This window comes from Hippocampus guttulatus, chromosome 2 (genome assembly GCF_054856545.1).
Source record: "Hippocampus guttulatus isolate MCC_2025c chromosome 2, RoL_Hgut_1.0, whole genome shotgun sequence".
NCBI lineage: Eukaryota > Metazoa > Chordata > Actinopteri > Syngnathiformes > Syngnathidae > Hippocampus > Hippocampus guttulatus.
Genome location: NC_141262.1, coordinates 10,056,280 through 10,074,035, shown reverse-complemented (window position 1 = coordinate 10,074,035; position 17,756 = coordinate 10,056,280). Strand labels below are relative to the sequence as shown.

Sequence of the window (17,756 nt, the reverse complement as noted above, 5' to 3'; positions counted from 1 at the left end):
CTCGTGACCATAGATGAGGGTTGGAACGTAGATCGACCGGTAAATTGAGAGCTTCGCCCTTCGGCTCAGCTCCTTCTTCACCACGACAGACCGATACAACGTCCGCATCACAGCAGACGCTGTACCGATCCGCCTGTCGATCTCTCGCTCCCTCCTGCCCTCACTCGTGAACAAGACCCCAAGATACTTAAACTCCTCCACTTGGGGCAAGATCTCTCCCCCGACCCGGAGGGGGCACTCCACCCTTTTCCGACTGAGGACCATGGTTTCAGATTTGGAGGTGCTGATTTTCATCCCAACCGCTTCACACTCGGCTGCGAAACGCTCCAGTGAGAGTTGGAGAGCCCCGTTTGAAGGAGCCAACAGCACCACATCATCTGCAAAAAGCAGGGATGCAATACTGAGGCCACCAAAACGGACGCCCTCAACGCTTCGGCTGCGCCTAGAAATTCTGTCCATAAAGATTATGAACAGAATCGGCGACAAAGGGCAGCCTTGGCGGAGTCCTACCCTCACTGGAAACGATTCCGACTTACTGCCGGCAATGCGAACCAAACTCTGACATCGGTGGTATAGTGACCGAATAGCCCGTATCAGGGGGTTCGGTACCCCATACCCACGAAGCACCCCCCACAGAACTCCCCGAGGGACACGGTCAAACGCCTTCTCCAAGTCCACAAAACACATGTAGACTGGTTGGGCGAATTCCCACATACCCTCGAGGACCCTGCTAAGGGTGTAGAGCTGGTCCACTGTTCCACGGCCGGGACGAAAACCACACTGCTCCTCCTCAATCTGAGGCTCGACTTCCTGACGGACCCTCCTCTCCAGCACCCCTGAATAGACCTTACCAGGGAGGCTGAGGAGTGTGATCCCTCTGTAGTTGGAACACACCCTCCGGTCCCCCTTTTTAAAAAGAGGGACTACCACCCCGGTCTGCCAATCCAGAGGCACTCTCCCCGTTGACCACGCGATGTTGCAGAGGCGTGTCAACCAGGACAGCCCCACAACATCCAGAGCCCTGAGGAACTCCGGGCGGATCTCATCCACCCCTGGGGCCCTGCCACCGAGGAGCTTTTTAACCACATCGGTGACTTCAACCACAGAGATAGGAGAGCCCACCTCAGGGTCCTCAGACTCTGCTTCCTCCAAGGAAGACGTGTTGGTGGAGTTGAGGAGGTCTTCGAAGTACTCTGCCCACCGGTTCACAACGTCCCGAGTCGAAGTCAGCAGTGCCCCATCCCCACTGTACACAGTGTTAGTGGTGCACTGCTTCCCCCTCCTGAGACGTCGGATGGTGGACCAGAATTTCCTCGAAGCCGTCCGGAAGTCGGCTTCCATGGCCTCACCGAACTCTTCCCACGCTCGGGTTTTTGCCTCGGCGACCACCGAAGCTGCGTTCCGCTTGGCCAGTCGATACCCGTCAGCTGCCTCTGGGGTCCCACAGGCCATAAAGGCTCGATAGGACTCCTTCTTCAGCTTGACGGCATCCCTTACTGCTGGTGTCCACCAGCGAGTACGAGGGTTGCCGCCACGACAGGCACCAACCACTTTACGGCCACAACTCAGATTGGCCGCCTCAACAATAGAGGCACGGAACATGGTCCACTCGGACTCAATGTCCCCCGTCTCCCCCGGAACATGGGAAAAGCTCTGTCGGAGGTGGGAGTTGAAACTCCTTCTGACAGGGGATTCCGCCAGACGCTCCCAACAAACCCTCACAATACGTTTGGGTCTGCCAGGACGGACCGGCATCTTTCCCCACCATCGGAGCCTACTCACCACCAGGTGGTGATCAGTTGACAGCTCCGCCCCTCTCTTCACCCGAGTGTCCAAAACATGCGGCCGCAAATCCGATGATACAACCACAAGGTCGATCATCGAACTACGGCCCAGGGTGTCCTGGTGCCAAGTGCACATATGGACACCCTTATGTTTGAACAAGGTGTTCGTTATGGACAGTCCGTGACGAGCACAGAAGTCCAATAACAAAACACCACTCGAGTTCTGATCGGGGGGGCCGTTCCTCCCAATCACGCCCCTCCAGGTCTCACTGTCATTGCCCACGTGAGCATTGAAGTCCCCCAGCAGAACAAGGGAGTCCCCAGCAGGAGTACTCTCCAGCACACCCTCCAAGGACTCCAAAAAGGGTGGGTATGCTGAGCTGCCGTTTGGTGCATATGCACAAACAACAGTCAGGACCCGTCCCCCCACCCGAAGGCGGAGGGAAGCAACCCTCTCGTCTACCGGTGTGAACCCCAATGTACAGGCACTGAGCCGGGGTGCAATGAGTATGCCCACACCTGCTCTGCGCCTCTCACCATGAGCAACTCCAGAGTGGAAGAGAGTCCAACCCCTCTCGAGAGAACTAGTACCAGAACCCAGGCTGTGTGTGGAGGCAAGTCCGACTATATCCAGTCGGAACTTCTCTACCTCACACACCAGCTCGGGCTCCTTCCCTGCCAGAGAGGTGACATTCCATGTCCCAAGAGCTAGCTTCTGCAGCCGAGGATCGGACCGCCAGGGTCCCCGCCTTTGGCTGCCGCCCAGCTCGCATTGCACCCGACCCCTTTGACCCCTCCCACGGGTGGTGAGACCATGAGAAGGAGGACCCACGTTGCCTCTTCGGGCTGAGCCCGGCCGGGCCCCATGGGTGTAGGCCCGGCCACCAGGCGCTCGCCAACGAGCCCCACCTCCAGGCCTGGCTCCAGAGGGGGGCCCCGGTGACCCGCGTCCGGGCAAGGGAAACTGAGTGCCATCGATTTTGTCTGTCATAAGGGGTTTTGTGAGCCGTGCTTTGTCTGGTCCCTCACCTAGGACCTGTTTGCCATGGGTGACCCTGCCAGGGGCATAAAGCCCCAGACAACTTAGCTCCTAGGATCATTGGGACACACAAACCCCTCCACCACGGTAAGGTGACGGCTCCCGGAGAGGGCCATGCAAGGTCTGCTTTGCAAATCTTCTGACATCCCCAGCCTGAACTTTTGTTCATCCAACTGTAAGCATATTTGACCTGAAGGTAAAGTGACTTTCAGGTAAAATTGAAGTCACTAATCAGGTTAACGGTGATTTAAAAAAAAAAAAAAGTGCAAGCCCATAACATTATGAGCATCATAAGCCGATAAGCATTGCATTATCAAAATTGGCAGACATGCTACGCTGGAAACTAAAGATTGTCCCACAACATCACTATATTTGGCCATCATTTTGAAACAGTAAGGTTTTCACAAGGTTGGGATTTTTACTCATGAAATCAAGTGTGGCAGAAAATACCCTGATTTTGCGAATTACCGGTGTCGGTCAAGTTACTTAGAAAATAAAACCAACCTAAAAAGGTAAGTTATAACAATATTACTGTCCTCAAATTACAGTCCACCTGCCTTACTTTCACCAAACAATATACAACACAAAAGTGCCAAAACACATTACAAATATGAAGGACAATTGTCTTGATAGGCCTACTTACCATTTTTAGGCCCTTTGACTTTGCAATGTCTAGAACAGGGGTCACTAAGGTAGTACCCGGGGGGCACCAGGTAGCCCCCAAGGACCACATGAGAAGCCCACAGGCCTGTCTAGAAATAGGTTAGCAGAAATGGGACATCGTGGTGTTCTAGGAATGTTGTTGAAGTGATCCGTTGAGAATATAAACTGTGGCAGAGAGCTATAGGAATGAAGTGTCGCATATTGATATGTATCTGTCAACTAATTATTCATTCATTCATTCATTCATTCATTTTCCGAACCGCTTAATCCTCACTAGGGTCGCGGGGGGTGCTGGAGCCTATCCCAGCCGTCTTCGGGCAGTAGGCGGGGGGCACCCCGAACCGGTTGCCAGCCAATCGCAGGGCACACAGAGACGAACAACCATGCGCACACACACTCACACCTAGGGACAATTTAGCGTGTTCAATCAGCCTGCCATGCATGTTTTTGGAACGTGGGAGGAAACCGGAGTACCCGGAGAAAACCCACGCAGGCCCGGGGAGAACATGCAAACTCCACACAGGGAGGCCGGAGCTGGAATTGAACCCGGTACCTCCGCACTGTGAAGTCGACGTGCTAACCACTGGACTACCGGGCCGCTGCTCGCGGGGGGTGCTGGAGCCTATCCCAGCCGCCTTCGGGCAGTAGGCGGGGGACACCCTGAATCAGTTGCCAGCCAATCGCAGGGCACACAGAGACGAACAACCATCCACGCCCACACTCACACCGAGGGACAATTTAGAGCGCCCAATCAGCCTGCCATACATGTTTTTGGAATGTGGGAGGAAACCGGAGCACCCGGAGAAAACCCACGCAGGCCCGGGGAGAACATGCAAACTCCACACAGGGAGGCCGGAGCTGGAATTGAACCCGGTACCTCTGCACTGCGAAGCCGACGTGCTAACCACTGGACTACCGGGCCGCTGTCAACTAATTATTGTGAGAAATTATTAACATGATTAGTGTCTTCACATACATGGAAATTTGATTTGGGTTTGTGTTCAGATTTATTTATATTGCAGATTTTATCTAAGGTGTTTTCTATTGATATTGATCACGTGTCCATCGCGATACATATTGATCTTGAATTATCGCCCAGCCCTACACTATATTGAACATACAATATTCATCATCACACCACAATGCTTCCAATGTCTCATGTGGCAGGGACAAATTAATTTGGGTGAGCCTGCTGTCAAAATACATGTATACGGCCTTACAAGGAACATAGGCAGAATTTTCTTACGTAGATTAAAAATCTAAACTATCTTTGCTTCTGCTAAGGCTGATGAGGTGAGGATGAGTGACAGACTCTTACCAGCAGCGCTTGATGCTGTGGGCCAGTTCTGGACCAGAACTCCTTGGGCTCCCTGCATCACTGAGGACTCCTCCATGTGTACTGAGCTACGACAAACATACAAATAAACATGTTCAATAAGTCACTAGACAAATGATACAACGTAGTAAATGAACATTCACAGAACACTTTACCACAAAGTGGCCTTTTTAAAAAAAAAATATTTTAATTGACATTACAAGGAACAAAATTAGGTGAGGAAACGAACCCGTCGCAAATTTAAACCAATGCTCCAGGATTTTTTATTTTATTTTTTTTGCCGAGAGTACCCATTTATTTGGTGTGCACTGTCGGAATGACAATCAAGCCATTGTGAAGCAACTCCTGTTCGTACACTGCATGACAATATCATGGTGAGAAGGTCAATTAAAAAATAAACCTTGCATAAAAACGAATACATGGACAACCGAGCCTTGGTAGACTTTTATTTTGAAATTGTTCCCGGCAACATGTGGTGGCGTGGCCTTAAATCGTCTTCTCAACTGTAGTTGGGATCACTTTATATTGTAGTCACAAACTGTGACTACAATTTTGACACAATATCATTCTGAAACCTTTTCAATCACTATTTAGGGATGCTAAAAAAAACTCAAAACGAATAACACATAAAACACATTTTACCGATAATCCCAAATCATGAGTTGTAAATTTTGCAAAAGTATACCAGTATCGTACTAATCAGTCACTTCAAATTCAACTACAAGCTTTGACTCATCCATTATTGTCTCACAAGCTTTATAATAAAGGTATTTTATCAGAGTAGAAAACTATTTCAAATCTAAATTCATTATTTCATATCTAAATAAGCACAGGAAAATGCTTGCTCTTTGTAAATATGCAGGGGATAAAACGCATGGGATTAAATGAAATAGGTCAGTGCCTTCATGCGGCAATTGAGGTTATCCAAAATCTCAGTGTGACAAAGTCACTAAAATACATCATAGATATGGAATATAGTCATCCGATTTAGACAAGCAAATCCTAGCTGTAATTATGAGGCGATCTGCTTCATATTAACAACACTTACCGTACGTGAGCTTTCTGGTCATAATCTGACCCGATAATTACAGTCCACTTACAGAAATAAAAAGTGTAAAAACGGGGTTGTGCAGACAACACGAAGCATTAGCAACGGACGCTCATTTATGGAAACTGAGTTTCATTTGGGTGAGTCGTATGGTTTCACAACAGCTTCATAGTTTTAATTGGTAATGTGACGGTGCAATCAATCACGCCATGTCACACCTTTGAAGCAGACTATCTCTCCTTCATGAGACGAACTTCCTCCACTCTTCCATGTAGCAATTGAGTGCTTGAAATCTTAAAATGAATCCTATTTGAAATCTTATTGCTGTTTTGATCAATCTTAATTTTTTTTTTTAATTACCGAAACATCCAAACTTTTCTGAGCATTTAATCAGATCAACTTAACATCACTGAAATGCATGGTTGTAGATGGCCGCAATGCATCTGACCAAGTGTCTTCGTTTTTTTTTTTGTGATCTTACATTAAAGTGCAGATGTATGTGAAAGAAAAAAAAACATCATAAATCAGAAATAGATTCATATTGAGCGGTAGTCTCAAGCACTCTCAATGAAGAGCTTTATTCGCCAAAACGCTATACTGTCAAGCCATTTCACTTATTCTGAGAAAACTTACATTTATTTACCCAGAAATGTAAATGTTATAACCTAATTGATTTCCGGTAAGTGTTTATCGTTAAAACAATTCACTGTTTCAACAATAATATACACATTTCACAACCAGGATGTTTGTTTTTTCAAAAGAAGCTCAACTTTAATGCTATAGTGCGCTATTTGGCGAAAATGAAAGAACTGACAGGTCAGCCTATATACTGTATAACAGACCCCACCGGTGGACTCATCTGCCACCTGAATGTCGAGTTGTCTTTCATTTCTTACTTTGATGTTTGGCATTATTTGACCGAAGCTGTCTGCTGTCTCTTGAAAATATAACAGAGAAATTACTAAAGGTATTCATCAAATAATTGTGCTTGAAAAATTAAAAATGAAACTTGTAGGATGATTACAATGCTGCCGGAATGTTAACTGGTCAAAATGGGAGATGAATGCAGGCAGTTAGCGGGATATTTTGAACAGGGTTATAAATATAAAAGTGCAAAATTGTCATGACAAATAAGAATCTGAATAAGTGTGTTGATGGTGAAGGATTCAGTTATTTTGTAAATTCATGCAAGCCCGGTGGCTACAAAAGAGACCAAGTCTGTTGAAACAAGGTTTCCACAAAAACAATCATTCACGATGATGAAAAAAAAAAAGACAAAATGAAGGACACCAAATGGTTGAGTGCTTACCTCTGCATGACACCACCTGCTCTCAGGGAGGCTGAATATCTCCAGTCAGAATGTGGCGCCTTAGGCTGCAAAGAGAGTGAGAGGAATTGACTCTTAAGTACAGAAGAAACCTAATACCGCCACATTAATAAGTCATGGCGGAAGTCAAAACTGCCACTGCGCCCCCGTTGTTGGAAAGAAATGAGTGGTGAGCTTCGGAGGGTGCATTTCATCTCCTTTATGAATGCCCTTCAAAAGTAATTACGAGACAATGGTCACATCAGATGAGCAGAAAGTACAGTGTGTACCGCTTTTTCCTTTTCCACCAGCTCAACATATTTACCATCATTACTCTGCATCCAGATGCTAGATGATGCAATGCTGTATAATGAATGTCATGTTTTCTGATTATTTTCGCCTTCCTTCATAACATTCCATGTTAGTATTTTACCCCTTTGTGTATAACCTTTGCTGTGCAGGTCATCTTTCACATGAACACAGTAGAGCGAGTTAGTCAATTCACTGCTGTCAAAACAACAATGAAAACAAAGACAAATGCAACTGTTATCTTCATCCTCTTCTTATTGATAAGATCTGTAGTAATATATAAATCATAAACTAAGATAACAGTGTGTTCAGAAGGGTGTGGAAAAAAGGTGGCTACACCAAAATGAAATGCCTTTTTGTCTAAAAGAGTCAAAGTCATCAGATTGAGGACACACAGTCATGACCATGGATTTTGGGCCCATGTGAAAAAAAACTATCACTTCTCCTACTTGTCCAGCAGTGCAGAGACAACCCAATTTCAAACATACAAGCTACTCTGGTGTATTTGCCATAACATTGACTCATTTGGATAACGTTATTGCATTTAGAGTTTCAGGAAAAAAACGCCATGAAAAAGAAGAAAACAGCAGTACTAAATACACATACACTATCTGAAAAAGAGAAACATGAAACGTGATGCCAAATTGTTCCCAAAAAAAGGATGAAACAGTTTTACTAAATGTTTGTCCTGTTGCAGCATGGACATAGTTGACGGGAGGCTGGTCTGCAGTGGCGGTTCTGGGGGGGGGGGGGGGGGCAACGGGGGCCAGTGCCCCTGTAGCACCGATTCTGGCCCCCCTATGGCCCCCCCTCCGAGCGCAGATTACGCAGTCGTGCCGAGTCGCCGACGCGAAAGGTGGAACCAAAGTGCGTGATTTAACATTCTAGTCGGACCCTTTAGTGCGCTGCGCCATTTAAAAATGAGCGGGAAAATGAGAAGCAGTCCGCAGAGAAGGAAATTACCACGACACGAGTGCTATTAGCGTGTGCGTGAGTGTGTGTGCGTGTGAGTGCGTGTGAGTGTGTGTGCGCGTGTGTGTGCGTGTGTGTGTGTGTGTGTGTGTGTGTGCGCGCGTGTGTGTGTAACTTTTTAGTCTCCCTTTTTATTTTAATTTTTATTTAACAGGATCAATATATAAGACATTGCCTTTTAAAATTTGGATAATTATATGCGTGTAAAACATCTAGCTTCAGTGTATTTGCAATTTTTGTCCCCGGCAGGCTGGTACCATATCATCCCCTGGCTTGAATATTCTCAACAGACATATTGTTACGCTTGCAGACATTTTAGCCCTCCTAATACTGTTTTTTTCTCATCACTGTAATGTTATGACTAGAATTTCAAAGTCTGAAGAAATAAAAAGTCAAATAAGATTTCGAATCTGTCTTTTTAGCCCTGGGTTGAATGTGCCCCCCCATCAAAACCCCTGGCCCCAGCCCGGCCCCCTCAGTGAAATTGATCCAGAACCGCCCCTGCTGGTCTGCCGAGCTCTGCAGTGTGTTGGGAGTATTTTGTAAGCACACACACACACACACACACACACACACACACACACACACACAAACTCGCACAAAAACACACAAGATACAAGCCTCTGGAACCAAAACATGTCTACAGTCTAATATGCATGTGCATTCCTTGAATAACACCACTGATCAAATCTATGAAGGGATGTAAAAGCGTTCCAAGCAGGTTTCGTGTCTCAGCTATTCATTTCCAAATCTGAGTGGAATATTGATTCTTTGTTTGACATTCAAACCTTATACTGCCTTTTTTCTCTAATCTTCCCTCTCCGGTGAATGAACACTTCTCGCATGGATACAAGGCTCACACCTCTGCCATCAACAGTGCGTCCAATCAAATCCCCCCCACCACCTTAGCTGCCTGGAGCCAGCCAATCTGCTTTCAGCACCTATTGCTATCAGTTAATAACAGAGCTAGAGGAAACTTGACCGGCATTTAATGAGGAGCGACTGATAACCCCTATTTATTCTATTTGTCATCCTTTTGTGTTTTGAACAGACCGTACGAGAGGCTTGTTGGCTGGTATGTGGGTGGAACCGTCTCCAAACACACTGCTGCAGGCTGCGCTATTCCCCACAACATAGAAATGACCACTGAATTCCCTTTGGAGGAACGTATTTGAGCACAGCGGCACACAGCCCAGAGCAAACTGATGATGCTCTTTGTGTGGGGTCAAAAGCTCAAATTGCTATTTGTGCGTCAGTGCGGTGAGAATAAGTAATAAAGTAATTCCAGGTTGAGATCGAAAGGCAAGTATACCCAATGAGATGTATTTCTGCACACAGGCACTCAAACTTATCACACCCTGAAACATCATAAATAATTCAGTCAACGTCAAAGAAATTTGTCAACTTGGAATACGAAATGCAAATTTCTGCCCACAGAATCACATTGTAATACTGTTTGAAAAAAGAAATCATTCATATTCTGCAAACAGATAAGTAAAAACATTTTTTTGCCTTATCTATTCATGACATGTACAACAATATACGGCAAACACAATTTTGTATCTTTTAAAAACTAATGTTTCACTTTTGCCTAAGGACAACAATTTCCCGTTACATGCATGGCAGAAAATCCATCTTCATTGCTCCAAATGCTGACTACAACTCTATGGTAAACTGTATTGAAGCAATTTAGACCTTCACCATGACGTTTCCTGCTTTGAGACACAATAAAACACGCACGTCAGAACAAGCACACACCTGAATGGCAGTCGCATCTGGCATACTGAGACGGCGAACAATTATCTGGCTGTGTCCGCTGTGGCTGGTGACATAGCCCGAGCCCCAGGTGCCACTGTGGGGTCGTCCCGTGTTGTAGAACATAAACGTGTCACTTCCAGAAGTCGCTGTCAGGCACGTTTTATAACAGTACGTTTTCGTGACCGACCCATTGGCCCGCACTTCAATGTAATGCGGTTCGACTTTAAGATCTCGGCGCAGGGCCACGTTGGCACTTGGCTGGCTTCCCCCTGATGCGGGTTGTCCTGCGACTCCACCGGCAGCTGCGGTGCTGCTAGCCTCAGGCAGACTCTTCTTGGACACACAGCAAGGGGAGCAGGAGCCAGGCTGGGTGCAGTAGGCATGGCAACGCACGATAGCCAGCACGCAGACAGTGACCAAGAACACAAAGGTGGTGGCACACAGGGCGATGATGAGGTAGATCGTGACATGGGAAAACATCAAGGGGCTTTCGGGCCTGATGATACGCTTTGGGTCAGGGGTCAATTTAGGCATGAGCTCCATCACATGCACGTGGACAGTTGCGGTGGATGAGAGCGGAGGCAGGCCATTATCACGCACCAGAACAGTCAGCGCAAAGGACGTCGAGTTCTCCTCAATGACGCGCCTCGTGGTGCGGATCTCACCAGTGTGCCCGTGCACCTTGAAGAGGTCAAACTCCACGTCGGGCGGCTGAAAGGTATACAGCAGCCAAGCATTCTGCCCTGCGTCCCCATCCCACGCCACCACCTTTGTTACCAATACTCCAGGCTCAGCATTTTTCAGTAACGTCTCTGTGGTACGGCTCCCGTTGGCAGGTGGGTACACTATCCTTGGCTCGTGGTCGTTCTGATCCATAATATAAACATACACCGTGGCCACACGGCTTAGCGGGGGCATGCCATTGTCCTGCGCTTTCACCTGAAAGTGAAACTGTCTCAGCTTTTCAAAGTCAAAAGCTCGCAGGGCGTAGGCTTCACCTGTGTGGGTTTTGATGGCGACGTAGCTCGCCACAGGGATGCCGTGATTGTTGTCATTGAGGACAGTATAGATGATGCGTGCATTTTCTGCTGCGTCTGCATCCGTGGCTTTGACGGTACACAGCGGCGAACCAACCGCGTTGTTCTCGCTGATGTAAACAGTATACGAGGTTTGCTCGAATCGAGGAGGGTTGTCGTTTACGTCGGCAACATCGACTTTAAAGGTCAACTGTGACGACAGAGGGGGAGTTCCTCCATCTATGGCACGTATGGTGATGTTGTAGAATGAGACGGTTTCACGATCCAGGAATGCAGAGGTGACGACAGTATAGTGGGCGCGGAAGGATTTGATTTTGAAGGGCGTCAGAGGCATCAGCTCCAGCATGACTTGCTTATTCGGTCCCGAATCTCGGTCGTTAACGCTGATCATAGCAACGACGGTGTCTGCGCGGGCGTCCTCACGTAGAGGGATGGAGAGAGATGACAGGACAATTTCAGGGACGTTGTCATTGACGTCTAAAACGTCGACCACTACTTTACAGTGCACTGCCACGGCGGCAGGGCCCTTATCCATCGCCTGAATGTAGATTTCATATGAGTTCATCTCCTCGTAGTCTATATTGCTCTTCACTGTTATCCTCCCTGTGTCTGGATCCATGGAAAACATCTGTCTGACCCGTTCAGGAGTGTAACTGCTGAATGAGTAAAAAACCTCCCCATTGGAGCCCTCGTCGAGGTCTGTGGCATTTAACTGAATCACAAGGATACCCTTTGGGGAGTTTTCAGACACTTTTACTTTGTACACCGAGCTGTCAAAAGCAGGCACATTGTCGTTTGCATCAAGAATGCGTACGTTGATTTTGGCTGTGCCGCTTCTCTGCGGGGTGCCTCCATCCATTGCTGTCAGGATGAGCTGATCAGATGGCATGTGTTCCCGGTCAAAGGGCTTTTTCAGAATAAGCTCAATGTGCTTGTTATTAGAGAAGGGCTTAACAGAGTCTAGAGTTAGATGCTGGTTGGGGCTGAGGCGGTACTGCTTGACCGAATTGGAACCATCATCTGGATCTTGAGCGGCCTCGATGTGGAACTTTGATCCAGTCAGAGCAGATTCTGACACTTCTAGCAGATACTCCAAATGTGGGAAGCTCGGTGCGTTATCGTTAACGTCCAGAATGTCCACCTCGACCTTGTGCACTTCCACGGGGTGGTCCAAAATCACCTCAAGGCTGAGTATACAGGTGCCATCGACTTTACACAGGCTCTCTCGGTCTATACGGTCACTCACCACCAACTTCCCAGTTTTGTGATTAACGTTGAAATATCTCCGTCCACTTTCAGGCGTCACACGAATGCGACGGGTGATAAGTTTCCTTAGGTCCGCACTCAAATCACGGGCAATATCACCCACCTGTGCGCCGTTCTCCAGTTCCTCCGGAATGGAGTAGTGAATCTGCCCCCTCGTACAGCCAGCATATATCAAAATAATTACACATAATCCGTAACGTGCTGTTGCTGCCATCGCAGGGAGGCAGTATGTGCATCCCAAAAATTTAAATAAATAAATCTGTCTTTGTAAAATCAGATGCGTATCTTCCGCCAAGCTGAGAGCAAGAAAATGGTCTGCATGACTACGTGCAGAACGCCACCTGCTACCTCGCTGGTGCCCATTCCGCTTTCTTTTCTCCCTGTGTGTCCATGTTTGCGTTGTTGTGGATGAAAATGTTTGCCCTCCGAGCAAGACTGATTTCTCTCCTCCTCCCGCTCTTCCCTGTGCTGTGGTGTTGATGTGTGGGCAAAGGGAGGGAGGGGGCTCGCTCAAACGATGCAGCTTTCATTTTAGCTCTGATAAAATTATCTAATGAAGAATAAATACACCTAATTGTCGAAAGTGTTCATTTTTACTGACATATCTATCACTCAAGGTCATTTGGGAGCAGCCAATTTCCATCTGCAGCTGACTATTGTGAAATGCATCCGACAAAAATCGTTTCCGTCTCTTTTTTTTATTTATTTTTTGTCAGCGCCACCGCCCTTTCCAATGCATGCACCGAGAAAACCAATTTATGAGCAAGTCAAGCGACCAGGCTTCTGCTGTTATTCAAGCACACCATAACAACCTTTATTTATAACCGAGAGGAGCACGTTATGAAAACTGGAAAGGCAAGAAAAACAGCATGCATAAAGGTAAAAAAAATAAAAAATAGAAGGATACATTCTGGGTGATAACGAATTAAACAAATATATGATCTGTTCCCCCACCCCAAATTTCATGCTTTCTATGCTGTATTGTTTTACTAACTACCAATTTGCTGGCACATTACCTAAATAAGTAAAGTGGACATCATTTCAAATCGCTGGGAGGTCAGGTTCATATCTGTCAACAACCAGGTGTCCCAAATGAAAATATATCATGTCCAAATTTAACAGACAGTAACGGACCCCCGCACACTGGCCACAACATCAAGTGCACGCCACACAAGCGATACAGACAGAAAATCTGATAACAATGTGGCTATTTCATGGTTGTAGTTTGCAGAAAGTGCAGTGCATGTTGCTGAACTGCACTGGATAGAACCAAGATGTGTTTCTAATATTTTGAGCAAACCGTTTGGATAGATGATAGAGGTTTCAATCACCTATTTATACAATAGTGGTGTTCTATACTTGTGAAAAATATTTGTACATATTCAGTGGATCACTTGATTTTCGAGTTCTTACGCTGTGAATATCCACGTGCCGTCGCACTCAGACCACAGGGCATAACCTGTATGTACTGTGCATTCTCCTTTACTGATGTAGTGCCACTTTCTCCCACATACATGCAGACTGCCCACAGCAATAATAACACCCATCACCGGCGGGAATATGTGAGGGAGAAGACAGTGACTCACTCGCAAGCTGCAAGTGGACGAGTGCATATAGTCAACAAGAAGGAAGAAGAGGAGGCGGAGGAGTAGGAGGAGGTTGTGGCAAATGTGATGCTGCAGAAGCGCTAGAAAGTGTTTGGAGAAGGAATGCAAATAACATGCTTAACAAGTGTGTTATGCCGCTTTGACCTAATTAACTGGTTTGTGATATTGCTCATCATTAACACTTGAAAACAACCAAGTATAGATGTTGTAGCTCTAGTTAGGAACACATGATTCCCGCAAAACTAATAAAACATACATAAAAAAATAAAAATTAAAAAAAAAACACCCACAGATTTGCTCTCTGCATACATGCCACTGTGCATCAGCCGTAAAAGTGTTCAACAGTCTCCGATGGCTTTGCACGGACACTCAGTCACGCCATCAGTGACATTTAGCAGATTTTCCCAGTGGGCCGTGTACAACTGCTTGTTAGCACTGACACATACAAAAATACAGAAAAAGGTTTACCTCCCACACAAAGCTGGATTTATGCACATTATTTGCCACCTTTCTTCCCATCCCGTTTCTATCTCGCTTTGGGATGATTTTTCCATCATCATACATTGCACGTAATTATTACATCTGCCCCATCTTTAATTGAACGCCACAGAGCGGCAGTTTGTTTTACATCTGGGTGATGCATATCAAGTTAACATGTTTCTTCAAATGACAGCTGCCTGATACGCATCAACAACCGTGGAGCTTGCACAGACTAATTGTTATCCCTTGTATCTCATCCAAAGCAACCTGCAAGAACTCTCCTCTTAAATCACATTGAGTCAAGTGGGAAACACAGGATTCAGCCTTTAGCAAACACACAAAAACATTGATTAAAAACAAAAGCAAAAACAACATTAAGATACAAATGCCTTAATTTTCATGATTAAATTAGAACAGATCTTTCACTCTGTCATAATGTGAACATCCCCGATTTCCCATTTCATGAATGATGCAAAAAGGCCCATGTATTAAGAACGTTTTCATTCCTCAAGACCCAACTTCATTAATACTGCAAGCGGCCATTATAAAAGCCATTCATATCATCTCTTCTGGCATAAGGAGTTCTTTCATTTTTAGTGCCCCAATACATTATCTGCACAGAAACAGGTCAGTTTGCAATTATGACACAAACTTCCTCACATGAAAGCATCATATGTTATACAATATACATACGCAAATTGAAAACACTACATTTTGGGGCTCCTGAAAGTTGGGGACTTAAAATCATCATCACTTCTCTGCCCTGCCCATCAATATGCACCCTAATAATGGTGTTGCAATAAAACCCCACCACCCCAATAAACACACACACACTTTTATGAACTGGACTTTCCAAAGGTCTGCAAATGACTCAGTAACATTCTACATATCTTTATTATCTTTCTCTTTATTTCAACAAAATTTGAATTAATGGGGGTCTAAGACTTCAACGTATAATATATTATTCGAAAAAGTTGAAACGCTCGCAAACACTTGGAAGGTAAATTGTATTCCCCCCTCAAATGTCTCTCTTGGTTTTGTGTCAGCAATATGTCTTTGACAACAATATATAAATGTAAAAGCCAAACACCTGACATGATATATTTTTGCTGCAACTTTCATTGATTATACCCCCTGGGCACACCTTACCAATCCGATGTGCTCCAATACAAGAGCTGTGGCAACATATTCAGCATTTCAACAAACCAATCTTGTATGATTGTCACATTTCGTCCATTTTCTATACTACTTATTCTACTTAGCACCATGGCGAACTGGAGCATAATCCAGTTAACTCGGGGTGAAAGGCAGACTACACTGGACTGGTCACCGGTCAGTTGTAGGGCACATATAAAAGACATGCAACCATTGTCACTAGATGTATAGGGTTAAAGTAGACTATACATGTACGTACTTAAAAAGGTATCTGGATCCAGATGATTTTAATTGTGTAAAACCACCTGACAAAATCAAACTGAGTAAATTCAACATTCCCTTTTTTTCAGTGTAGTTGCAGACGTGAGGAACTGCAGCATCATATTGAGAGGTGTTTCTAATATTTTGCCACCCAATTGCATTTGATGAAATTCTGCAGTGGAGTTGAATTTTAATTAACAAAAATCAAACTCAACTGTGCTCTGCAAAAATCTATAAGACTGGATTTTCACTTTTGTATAGGGAACATGACATGCATCATATGTATTTTTACCTAATGCACAAAATAATATTGGATTCAACATATAAAAGAAACAAAAAAACAACCCCAAAAACGAATGTACATCTGGAGAAAGTAAATTGTATCACACAAAGCTATAATCCTTTTCGGTTGCCCACGTCATTTAGTGTGGTGAAAAAGTCTCTTTGGGAGACTTTGAAAAGGCAGCCTTGGGGGGAGGGGGGAGCAAAGGTTCAGAACACAATGAAAGTGGTCCCTCTGTTGGAACAAATTAGTACCACAAGTGATGGACACGTGATTGGCACCCCACTCCAAATCCGCTGGGGGGTTTTTTTTTCCATTAAACCAAAGCTCTCCAAAGCATAATCCCTGCTATGACTCGGAGGGAGTTGGAGCCAGAGAGCCAGAACTCACAGAGTACATCAAGGGCAGTGATTTTCATTCACATTTCCTTGGCAGTGACCCAAAACTGACAATGCAAGATGGAAGGCATGAAGATGAGGGATATTTGCTGTAAAAGTAACAACACAAAATGCCAAATGTTTCTGATCTCACAGTTCACACAGCCTATCCCACATTACGCCCACACCAGCAAAAACAATAAACTAGTGATGTACCAATACGATTTCTGTCACACAAAGTATAAGTACAAGTACTTACATTTTAAGAACTCATGGATACCAGGTATTGTTACTTGATACAGCTAGCAATTGTGACCATTATTTTTTTTTCATAATCAAATATTTTCAGAAACATAAACTTTTCTTGAACATGGCATACGTTTCAAACACTTTTCAGATTAACCACTTGCCATTACTGACATTTTAACATTCAATTACATTACATTACAGTCTTGCCACACATTCACTTAAATCTAGCCTGTAACACAAGGCATCTGAGGTATGTGGTGTCTCGATCTGAATACTCTGGGTACTATGAGAACCTTGACAAGACACCAAAAATAATGTAGAGGCTGGTGGATATTCAAGTACGATTCCGAATGCTATGTTAACTGTGTATGTGAACTCCATAATAAGGTGAGCAAAAAGCCATGCACGATGCTTCTTGAAGTAACTACAAGCTATAAAGTAAAACTGTGACACTTACTTATCCGTGTTCACCTTAAAATATCTCCACACAGCAGAATCTTACTCCACCTGCCTGGATGGCACACTGTATGTCAGACTGGTACAGTACTATCATTCATTCATTCATTCATCTTCCAAACCGCTTCATCCTCACTAGGGTCGCGGGGGGGTGCTGGAGCCTATCCCAGCCATCTTCGGGCAGTAGGCGGGGGACACCCTGAATTGGTTGCCAGCCAATCGCAGACAGTACTATCAGTGTTGTTGTATCCATCCATCCATCCATTCTCTGAACCGCTTATCCTGACTAGGGTCGCAGACGTCTGGAACATTTTTTCCAACTATGAGTTTAAGTACAGACGTACAGCATCGGCACCGATATCAGTACTGG

General features: G+C 45.3%; 1 protein-coding gene across 16 annotated transcripts in view; it reads right to left on the bottom strand.

The window, feature by feature from the left end:
* LOC147208457 (protocadherin alpha-C2-like) overlaps nucleotides 1-17,756 on the bottom strand; it is a 132,590-nt gene that overhangs the window by 7,156 nt on the left and 107,678 nt on the right. For 15 of the 16 annotated variants that reach the window (XM_086135452.1, XM_086135424.1, XM_086135433.1 and 12 more), the window contains exons 2-3: nucleotides 7,180-7,244; nucleotides 4,805-4,890 (exon numbers count right to left, since the gene is read on the bottom strand). In XM_086135452.1, coding sequence (XP_085991578.1) covers nucleotides 4,805-4,890; nucleotides 7,180-7,244 — 151 coding nt within the window. Of the gene's footprint in view, nucleotides 1-4,804; nucleotides 4,891-7,179; nucleotides 7,245-10,215; nucleotides 12,927-17,756 lie in introns of those variants that run through there. The other variant, XM_086135320.1, reaches the window with a different exon arrangement.